Raw genomic sequence first — 12,006 nt, 5'->3', positions numbered from 1 at the left:
GCAGCTGAGTTTACTCAGCAAAAATATCTTCCACGCACACAAAAACAACTCAGCTTCAGGCCAAATCATTTATTTATTGCCCAGTAAATTTGGCAGCTCAGACATATATATTACTTAAATGAACCGCAAGCTGAACATTTTCCAGACATATAAACCAAGCTGAATGAGGCATATTTGTAACTTAGGTTGATCAAAACAGCCAGACTTGGAGGGAGGAGATAGGAAGAGCGGTGCCATGACTAATTAGAACCCTCTGATGGCTGCGTGCACATTTGCACACTGAAATGTACATATTTTATTGAGATTATTACAAATTAAGAATTGATCCACTTTTATAATGTGAAGCATCAATAAAAAGCAGAAAATTCTTAATGTGGTTGTGTGATCTAATTACAAAATGGATATTTTGAAAGTTGTTAAAGATATTCAGACCCTAAAAGGTTAATTGTCACTTGTTTGTAATCCCTGAAGTTAGCTGAGTATTTTGACACTATTGATAATATTTTTTGCCATAACTCAATTCATTGACATAATTTATTAAAGTTTAATTCTCCTGTGCAGTCTAAAGTATAATTTTTAGCCATCTTTCCACTTTACGTAACTGCCTCCTCGATTTATACAATTTGTCTGTTTTTGTTAACAGAGATGCCCAATGCGGAAAGATTCAGTGTCAGGGAGGAGCAAGCCGGCCCGTTATTGGAACAAATGCAGTCTCCATAGAAACTAACATCCCTTTGCAAGAAGGTGGAAAGATCTTATGCCGTGGTACACATGTCTATCTAGGTGATGATATGCCTGACCCAGGGCTTGTGCTAACAGGCACCAAATGTGGAGAGGGAAAGGTAGGAATGAGCCTTAATCAATAATCTGTTGAACATTCAAGTAAACATTCAGCCATTCTTTTTAGATAGGATTTCACCTTGTTAAATATAAATGGCATGATTTTCCATTGTGGCAGAAACACTAACATCTCTATTAGATGGTTATACTTAGAATTATATTGAAAAGATTGAACAGCTACATAATCTGACATTAGACATATTATTAATGCAATTATTCGTTCCTTAGCACTTACTGTTTTCCTAGCACAATATTATGATCTAGTACGACACAGTGGGGTAGATTTGACGCTGCACGTATGCCCAAATCAAGAAGATCAAAGGAAATTGTTCCTCGGGCCGCTCCAGCATACTTGGCATGAGCTGCCAACGCTGGCCGCACCACCTAATGCAGCTCGCCCGAGCGTAGACATCAATGTCGAGCTCATCGGCAGAGGCCCTCAGGTAAGTTCCAAGAGGGGGGAATGGAGCAGGCCATGGTGGGGATGGGGGTGATCACAACGCCCGTGGAGTTGGAGAAGCACTTCCCTTCCTCCTGACTCCACAGAATGTTTTTTTTAATTTAAACTTATCTGACATTGGCGGCCCTTTTCAAAATTTGTGGACGATAAGCTATGTGCCTTCCCCGCTTATCGTCCACAAATTTTGAAAAGGGGCCTTTTAACATACTTAAGGGGCTGTTTCAGAAATCTGCTTGGGCGCCAAAAAAAAGGCCCCTACGAATTTAGCAGTGGGACCAATGCCTTTGCAGATTGGGCGCAGGCCATCTCACCGCTAAACTGGTATCCTTTGCACCCATCTAATGCCCCAAAAACAGGCGCAACACATACCCCATTTACTGCTGACCATTAGTAAAGAAGAAAAAGAATTTAAAAACTTGCATTTATATAGCACCTTTCACGACCTCAGGACAAATCGTTTCACGACCAATGAATTGCCTTTGAAGTGTAGTCACTGCTGTAATGTAGGGAAATACAGCAGTCAATTTGCACACAGCAAGGACCCACAAACATTAATAACATAAGTGACCAGATATTCTGTTTTAGTGAGGCTGGTTGAGGGATGAATGTTGGCCAGTACACCGGGAGACCTCCCCTGCTCCTCTTCGAATAGTGCTATAGGACTTTTACATCCACCTGAGAGGACAGTCGGAACCTCAATTTAATGTCTCATCTGAAAGACAGCACTTCCTACAGTGCATCTTTCCCTCAGTGTCAGCCTAGATTATGTGCTCAAGTCCTGGATTGGGGCTTGAACCTACAACATTCTGACTCAGAGGTGAGAGTGCTACCACTGGGCTAAGGCTGACAACCTAGTACAGCTTTCTGTATAAACAAAATGGGAGTGGTATCACATCTGTACCTTGCCAAAAATTCAGTACTTATAACCCTAGCACAAGCATCCATTTTTTTCAATAGTTAAATGAGTTTCTAATGCATAATGGCACAGTGGGTTTGTGCCCGCAATCCCCTGCATTGTGAGTTTCTCATCTCGGTATGTAGGGAAGTGCACCAAGGGGCACTTCCCTACATAGAGGAAACTAAATTCAGGGGCTGCTGATTCCAGACCACTCTTGCACATCTCTTCATAGCCAGCTTGAATGTAGCATGAGGCAGGAGAACCAGTCTCCAGTATATCTCTTAGCTTGGGAGGGGCAAGAAAATAATAAAATTAATGACAAACAAAGTAATGAATTTTTGATTTTGTCACATCTGGACCTACTGGGAGGACTTGTCAGAAAGTTATGTGTTTTTCCTGTTTTATATTTGTCCCATTAGTACCTGGATTTTGTGTTGCTGTCTAACATTCTCTTTCCTATCTATGTGAAGATAAGAGCAGATTTCAATTGGTTTTCTATGCACTGCCTTTTGGCATTGTATTTGTTTCATCAAGGAAGGAGAAAATTGTTTTGAGGTATAAAAATTGCTGCCAAATCCTGATAACAACTTCTGTGCCTGCTGTGCATCACCCCTGCTCCAGCTCCCTTTACATTTCTGTTGTACAGTAAGTGAAGTTCCAAGACTGGATGCAAGGACTGAATGCACAATGCTAGATGACAATACCATTCAAGTTTTAAACACTAGTTGTGTAACCGTGTGTGGTGGAAAATCCAGCCCTTCATTGTTTAATCGAACATTTAATTTCAATTCCACATACCTCACTAGTGTCAGAACTTGAACATTCTTCATGTGAGCCTTTAATTGTTTCCATTCATGTCTAATATCCATTAGATGTTAATGTGGCTGGAGTTTTTAAAAGATAAAACTGCAAACATTTTTAACCTCCATTTTAATTAATAGAATACATGAAGGTTGCAGAAAGTTTTGGCATTAATTTCTGGGGAGGGTTGCTGGACTTGTATCCTATCCTACATCAAGTCCTGCTCACCCATCACCCTGTGCTTGCTGACCTACATTGTCTCCAGATCCCCCAACACCTCACATTTAAAACCCACATCCTCATGTTTAAATCCCTTCAAGACCTCACCCCTATTGATCTCTGTAGCTTCCTCCAGTCCTATAACCCCCACCCCCAACCAAACTCTCTGTTCCTCTGACTCTGACCTCTTGTGCGTCCTCCTTGCTTTGCCCCACCATTGTTTTCAGCTGCTTAGGTACCACACTCAGGAATTCCCTCCGCCTCCCTCTCCTCTTTAAGACCCTCCTTAAAATCCAACTCTTTGACCATGCTTTTGTTCACCTCTCTTAATATATCTTTTTCATTGGCTCAGTGACTATTTTTGATTACACTTCAATGAAGCATTTTATGATGTTTTCCACATTAAAGGTGCTATATAAATACAAGTTGTTATTGTTGTTCTGGCTACTTAAACAGAGATCTCTGTGGACTCTATTGCTTCAGATAGTCCTTTAAGAAAAAAAGCAGTGCTTCACACAAAGAAACTCAACGGTTGGAGAGGTACCACTCCGCGTTTACTTAAAATATACGTAGTCAATTTTTGTTCATGTACACTTCGAATAACACAGATATTTGTGTTTTCCCAGATTTGTCTAAACCGACAGTGCCAGAACATCAGTGTCTTTGGAGTGATAGAGTGTGCCTCTAAATGTCATGGGCAAGGGGTAAGATTGTGCAGCGTTACAGATAAGTAATGAGTGTCCTAAAGTATTCCTGCTAATCATACAAATGATTACTGCCTGTGAAAGATGGCAAATTTTCTTGGTCAGATGGAAATTACCTAAGATCAATGCTGATAAGATCACATCCCACTCAACATAAAAACACATCCAAGTACAAAACCAGTTTAGATTTAATGAAAAAAGATTAATTCTAAAGATCAAATCATTCTTAATTCTTTAAAATATATTGCTATCTGAAACTGGTCTTGTTCTCAACTGACAATATTAACCAAACCTCTGTGCGAATGGGAGACACCTTCAAAGTTGCAAATAAAATCTTATCTAGTAGTTAATATTAGCAAAGCAAAATTGAAAATACCAAGCCTTGTAGTGTTATTTGTAGTGTTATTTGTAAAATTTAAGAATTAGTAGGGCAAAGCTCAACAACAACAGTAAAAAGCACATTTTCATCAACAGTACCACCTTGGCTAAAGGGTCCCTGCTTATGAGAAAAGATATGACTAGGTAAGATAGCAAGTCTCATTCTGTGGTGGATATTTTCTGAGGAAATTTGTCCTGAATATAGAAAGGTAATTTTGGGTTGTGTATTAATTTTTATCTTAACCCAGAATCCACATGGAAGAGTAACAAGAGCTGAATAGGACTGCCATCACAAGCATTTGGGATGTGGGAAGTAGAAAAGCCAATTCAGCCAAGACTGCTCATTCCATCATCCAAGTGCTGTTAGCTGATCTCATTATTTTGCATTGATTTTCTATCATAAAATCACATTCCTCCACTCCCTGCTGATTCAAGAATCGATCTAATTCCCCTCTGAATGCCTCAAAGGATTCTGTATTTACTCAACTAGGTGACAGACTGTTCCCTAAGTTAATAACACTTAAATGTGAGAGAGCTTAGCTGAATTCAGCTTCTTGTTTCTGTAGTTTTTATTCGTGACCATTGGTTCTTATCCTGGTTCTTTATCAAGTACCTACATACATCAATCTTATCCAGGATCCTCCTAATTATAAAAATTCAAATAATGACTTCCTTTTTTGGTCTAAAAAAATAAAGTGGAAGAATTTCTGCAGGGTTCTTCCGATTTCCCACTGTAAGTTTGGCAGATCCGCTGGAGAAACAGTGTAAATGGCCGTTTTTAGCCTTTTACCCCTTGGGGGGGGGGGTAAAGGTTATGGCAGGAGATTAGGAAAACCCCCATGGAAATTGATCTCAGGGAAACTTGTACATCTAAGTGACACACTTATATCTGACATATTGCCATACAGCCTTAACTTCTGTGACCTTTTTCTCACTGTTGGAGATGCCCTTTCCGATTTTACCGAGACACCCCAAGAAACCTCCTGAATTCTATTGATCAATCCTGAATGACACAGGTTAGAAGAGCTCAGCCCTTCAGGTGTCAATCATCTCACACAGCCCTGTTGATACCCCTGATGACCTCCAAACCAATGAAGCAACAACACCTAGATGTGCCAGGTCATCTGTTTACTCCATAGCTTCTGGGTCTTTTCTAACAAAGATGTGGAGATGCCGGTGATGGACTGGGGTGGACAAATGTAAGGAGTCTTACAACACCAGGTTATAGTCCAACAGTTTTATTTGAAATCACAAGCTTTTGGAGGCTTCCTCCTTCATCTGGTGAGTGAGGGATTCCATAAAGGTACAGCATGTATAGTCAGAGAACTATATATGACTATATATGCTGTACCTTTATGGAATCCCTCACTCACCTGATGAAGGAGGAAGCCTCCGAAAGCTTGTGATTTCAAATAAAGCTGTTGGACTATAACCTGGTGTTGTAAGACTCCTTACATTTTTCTAACAAAGGGAATGCACAAAGGTCCAGATAAGCAAGATAACTTTGTCCCCTTACCAAGCCGCCTGTGGGCCTGTGGTCTTGATTCCTTGTTTACTATCTCTGGTAAGGAATGTTTGTACAAGTCTTCATGGCTTGCAACAACAACTTGCATTTATATAGTGCCATTAACATAGAAAAATATCCAATGGCAGTTCACACAGGTGTAATCAGACAGAAATAGATACTGAAACAAAGAAGTAGATATTAGGAGAGGTGATAAAATGCTTGGTCAAAGCGGTGGGTTTTAAGGAAGGCCTTTGAGGAAAGCAAGGTGGAGTGGTGAAGGGGTTTAGGGAGCAGGGGAATTCCAGAATGTGGGGCCTAAACAGCTCAAAGCACTGCAGCCAGTTAAGATTGGCAGGGCCTACACTTCCCCGAACTCTCTGGGTGCACCGTCTGCCTTTGGGGCTCGTGCACATCGTTTTCGCCCCCCTTTTTATATCAGGGCCATTGTTTTCACCCTCTTTGCCATGCCTGTTGCACAGTAGTTCTGCTCCAAAAATGGCCACTTTTCAATGTAAACCTTCTCCAGCGGAACCTCCAGGCTTTCACCAGCGATCGAAGCAATTCTTGCAACTCCTCAAGCCATTTTCTTAACTCATCAGGCAACTTCCACCTAAAACTGTACAGCGCCCCTTTAAAAAAAGCTGCACTTCAAATTCCCCATTCCAAGTGACTCAGTACTTCTTGCACATTTAAAAAAAACACAAAAAGCATAGGCAAATTATTTAAATTAGTCAACTCCGTGCAATCTAGTTGGGCTAACCTGCTATGCAAACAGCGTGGGCAAGATATTAGGAGGGAGGCAGGTTGGCAGCGGGGGGTCGACTGGGCACGTGGGTAACCCGCCCAGTAAAATTGGTGGGTTTGGCACGCGATCATAAGTAAATTGAAGCCACTTGGCTTCCGGGTTTCACGCTGGAAAGCTGCGCAGCAGGCGGACTGCACACCCGCATCACAGGCTGTCAGCTGGAGGAGCCCTATTTAAGGGGGCAGCCCTCCACTGACTGATGCTGCAGAAAATAGGCAAAATTACAGCATGAAGCAGCCCAGGGGGAAGGCTGCTCCCAGGTTTAATGATTCCTCACTCCAGGTCTTACTGGATGGGGTGAGGAGGAGGAGGGAAATCTTCCACCCTGCGGACGGGAGGAAGTGGCCTGCCTCTGGCACCAAGAAGGCCTGGCTCGAGGTGGCAGAGGAGGTCACCTGCACCACCAACATATCACGCACCTGCATACAGTGCAGGAGGCGCTTCAATGACCTAAGTGGGTCAGCCGAAGTGAGTACACTTACTCGTTCCCCTACACTCCATCTGCCACATCACCGCCCCCACCCCACATCTCCTTCTGCACTGCCAACACTACTCTATCACATCACTCCTCACACCCACTGAACCCTTATCCTCATCTTACCTGCTCTTCCTCACCTCCCCAGTACTCTTCCCACCACTACCACTCAACCCAATCCTCATACAATCTCATGGCTCCGTCTCATACTCAGTCTCTCATGCATCTCTTTCATAGTTAGCCTCACCCAACCTGCCACTACCTGTGCTGCAGCCACAGGGCATGCATCATGTATGTGCAGTAGGAAGCGTAAGGCAAACGTGTCGTGAGCATGAAGGGGATGCACAAGGGTGTTTGAGGGTTTGTCATGGTTTTTTACTTATATTTAATTTCTGATCAACTCACATTACATATTATATTGTCACCACTACTGCCAAGTCTTGGCCATTCTTGACTGGCTTGTGCAATAAGGCCCTTTCATGAGGTTCTCCATGAACACCCTTGATGTCACCCTACAGTGGGTGTAAGTGTAGTTGCACGACTACTTTGTGCAGGTGCCTGTTGCGCAGCACTGTGTTGTGTAGCTCCACGTGGCGGAGGTGGACGGCCTGGCGAGGCTGGTGATGTTGCTCATCTTCCAATGGAGTGAAGAATGCAGCTATGGAACCCCCCCGCCCCCCCCATCCTGACTGTGTGAGTGTGAGGGGATCCGCAAAGTAGGTAAATGTGTTTGGACAGTAGAGTTTAGGGTATGATGTAATAATTTTGAGTGTGGAGACAACGGTATGGCAGGCAAAACTTTGTCTGAGGTGACAGAGTGCCCTGCTGCAATGAATGAGGTATTCCCCCCAACTGTCAAGGAATCCTCTGCATCTCCCAATGGCTGCTGACTGAAACACGTCTGCAACAACAGGGAGTGTTTCCCACAGCATGGGAAACATGCTGAGGAGAGTCCAAAATCACATCCCTGCTAAAATCTCTTCCCAATGAGGTCTGTCAACGACCTCAAGTACCTCCCTAACTATCTAAACTGTCATCCCGCCAGCTTTAATAGCCGGTGGGAGTCCTGCATGCGGGGGCTGCGCGCGCACCGATTCACGTCATTGGGGAACCAGGAAGTGGGCGGGTTGGAACCGGGCTCCAAACCCACTCCGGGATTCCCCAATTTTAGGAACCCCCCCGCCACGAACACACCCGCTCGGCCATCCTAAAATTGACCCCCATGTGTCCAACTGCCAGCCAATTTTTAGCCTAAGTTCAGAATTGACTCTCTAGTATCATCTTTGTTGCGCTTCTCTAAATCCCTGTCACTCCTTGGTTTCTTTTTATTAATATTGTAATCATAACTGTACATAATGCTGCATGTGTGGTTTCACTAATGCCCCATAGCATGTGAAAATCATTTCTCACTTATACCCTATGGATGTATTTTATTTGCCTTTGCAACTGCTGTTGTATAGTATGATGACACTATCGATGTTTAATTAACTATTAAACCATACCTTTTTCGTATCTCACCTTACTTATCTTCCTTCCTCAAACATCTGCAAATGTAGACATTCTATTTTTAATACCTTCATCAAGATTATTTATAAATATAGTGAACAACAGAGGTCCCTAGACTAACTTTGGAGTACGCCACTAGTCACAGCTGTCAACCTGCAACTACAACCATTGATCACAACTCTTTGTTTCCTATTATTTAGACAATTTATTATCCAATTTATTGCATCCTCCTACAACCAAAGAGTTTTCACTTAGCCAGATAATGCCAGCACATTTGCTTGGCATGAATTATCTTTCATAAGAATGGGTTTATTGCCTTTATGCTTATGAATTTAAGTCACCTTTTTGTAGTAATCACTTTAATAAAGTTTAGATTAGTAGAGCTATTGATGGCTACCCATCAATGCACTATTCACAGAGTGATTTGAATAAAATGCTACTAACTTAGCAAATAAAGTAACAATAATATATAGATGAACATATGTAAAGAAAGATGAGAAAAGACCATCAGGTCCATGAAACCTGCCTCATCTAATCAATAGTGCAATCTATCCACCCCTAGCAACACTATGGGTCAGATTTTGCTGTCAAAATAATGGTGAGGCTATTAGTACTCGCCGTTATTTATGCGTAAATAGTACAGCAACTTCAGGCGAGGGGCAGATGTGCGGTTAAAGGCAGAAAGCTTGACAGAAAAACCTGTGGCCATTTTGGGAAAAACACTTGGAAATTCAAGAAGTAGGATTTGCCGCACCTAGTCTCTCAGTAATGTGGCAAAGAACATACTCAGGATATGAAAGAAAAATCAGAAGGGTAGTCAACTCACTCTGCTCTTGTGCATGTCCCTACAAAATTTCATTGGCAAATGTCTTGGACCAGGTCATCTGCTTGTCCTTTAGGCTGGGGAATGTAGGGTGGCACAACGGGGAGAAAAATAACTTACAAAATGGAAAGGATTATTTACAGTAGCAAAAGGTGTAAAATGGATAAAAATAGTACTATCAATATTTTGATTGTCGCAAGGTTTTTGATTTAAGAAATGTTATGATCAAATCTTTTCAAAATCACAATTTTTCTGTTAAATGAAAGTTCACTTTAAGAAAAATTCACTGCGTTCATTATAACAAAATTCTGCAAATTATGAAAGTATTCTACTAGTGTTTCCTCTGAGCCCCCTCTTCCCCCTGGACTCTTTCCATGCACTGACTAGCTTCATCCCACCCATGGCAGAAAGCGTTAACAAGCTATATCTTCTATGCTAAAGGGACACATGTTCAAGTTATTCTTATTAACCTTGAAAAATGAAAAGTTTAATTGAAAATATTTTAAATTAAGTAATAAAAAGACTTACAATTACATTTAGACACCAATGAGCACTAAGAGTGACAGAAAATGCTGGCTTACATTAATTCTATGAATGAGTGACTAGATAAAATTGTGTATACCTTGTTCAAATTCTATTAAGTCAATGTGACAAATATGTAAAAAAGTTTTATATAAAATTTTGCACCTTATGCTGCACTTCAGGTTGATAAGGCCATTTAAACAAGCTAATGGAATTCCAGGTCTAATCACAAGAGGTATATAATATAAAAGCCAAGAGATAATGGTGAGCTTATGTAAAACCTTAATAAGATTTCAGTTAGAGTACTGCGTGCAGAATTGTGCTCCACAATATTGGAAGGATTTTGAGGCTTTAGAGATGCTACAACGGAGATTTATTAGGATGCTGCCTGGTATGAGGAAATACAAAGAAATTGAGTCTTTTTTTCTTTAAAACAACACATATTATGGAGCGATATGATAAAAATGTTTAAATTTATGAAAGGGTAGGATAGGTTAGCAGACTTTTTCTGGTAGTTGAAGGGTCAAGAAGGAGGGGCCATAGATCGGGCGGGAACGTAGAGATGAGGTTGAAGATCAGCCATGATCTTATTGAATGGAGGAGCAGGCTCGAGGGGCCGTCTGGCCTCCTCCTGCTCCTATTTCTTATGTTCTTATAGAAAGAAGATTTAATGTAAGAGATTTAGAACAGAGAGCAGGAGAAACTTCAATGTCAACATTCATAATTAAATTGGACAGGTGGACGGAAGAAAAAGGATTGAAGGAGTATGGGAACAGAGTGGGTGAATGCGATTAAAACAATTTGCTCGTATGGAGGGTAAACGCGAAAATGGATTGGTTGGGCTGAATGGCCTGTGCTGTAACTTCTATGTAACTTCTATGAGTTTGAAACAAAATAATTCAGAAATGCTATGCTGACTTCAAAACCACCCAATATTGCCATCTTTTGGTGTCCAGTATTATTACAGAACAGAAGCATTAACCTTTACCTTTTCCTCACAATTATTTGTAATGTTTTGTTTTATCTTTTAGTGTTTTTGATATTTTGTCTCTCATTACTATACTATAGCAACCTCAGAGTGCTCCAGTAAGTTTGCTGTTTCATGGTTCTCAAGAGCTCTGATCATTGTCTGATAATGACATAGCCAACTGAGCTTTTATGTTGTTGCACAATTGTACCTTGATCCCCTTAGGATGAATATAAAGAGAACTCAGTAACCTTGAAATTCAAATTGGCAATACAGAAAAAGGGCCGGGAATCCTTTGAATTCAATTTTAGAGCCAACTAGTCCATATATAATATGATTCAAAAATCTATAACTCTGTTTAAAGCTCAACTATTCCTGGCCAACCGCCAGTTCTGCCACTACAATCTGCACATTTTGACATATATATAGGAGAATGCAAATAGATTATGATGTATTGTAGTGTGAAAAATTCATATTAATCAGGAATGACCTTTTCACATTCTACTTATTCAAGAGGGGGAGCATTGAAAATTATTTTTAAAATCATTACAGAACAACAGGCAGTGAGATAGTACAGTGCGTCAGAGCACTATAGAGCATTAAGCTATGGAATTCGCACACACACTGGGTTTTGTGATCTTAGCAGCATTGCTGTGGGAGTGTGCCAAGTGCAATTTCTAGTGACTAGTTCAGTTACATTGGCAAGAGTAGGTTACTCACCTTTTGTCTAGACTTGGTGTGTAGTTTGGCAAGATTGAGGAAAAATTGAGAAAAATAGAGGATATTTATAATCAAATAAAAAATAAAATTTAAAATAGTTATTACAGAATGTGGTAACTCATTCCCGTTTGTAATTTAACAAAAGTAAATTATCATATCAAGAGCAAAGATAGTACCAACCATAGCCTTTAATAAATGGGATTATGTCATGTTTTGGGACTGTTCATATTCAGGAATACAATAGGTTGGTATCATTTTTGCTTGTAGTGCCTTGTAAAGAAGTAAGATGCGAGTGTTCACAGCTCACTCATCATGAACAATGCCCTCCTAATCCCCATCAACTCACTTCACAAAGCATTTTTAATCAGTTTTAATAGCTTT

General features: G+C 40.9%; 1 protein-coding gene across 1 annotated transcript in view; it reads left to right on the top strand.

Moving 5' to 3' along the window:
• The window catches only part of adam12 (ADAM metallopeptidase domain 12), a 289,205-nt gene that overhangs the window by 241,473 nt on the left and 35,726 nt on the right, over positions 1-12,006 (top strand). Inside the window, 2 exon segments of the mRNA XM_068002357.1 lie at positions 644-842; positions 3,845-3,922. Of these exon segments, the coding sequence (XP_067858458.1) occupies positions 644-842; positions 3,845-3,922 (277 nt within the window).

Source organism: Heptranchias perlo, chromosome 21 (genome assembly GCF_035084215.1).
Source record: "Heptranchias perlo isolate sHepPer1 chromosome 21, sHepPer1.hap1, whole genome shotgun sequence".
In the NCBI taxonomy this organism is placed as follows: domain Eukaryota; kingdom Metazoa; phylum Chordata; class Chondrichthyes; order Hexanchiformes; family Hexanchidae; genus Heptranchias; species Heptranchias perlo.
This window is presented reverse-complemented; position numbering and strand designations above follow the sequence as displayed.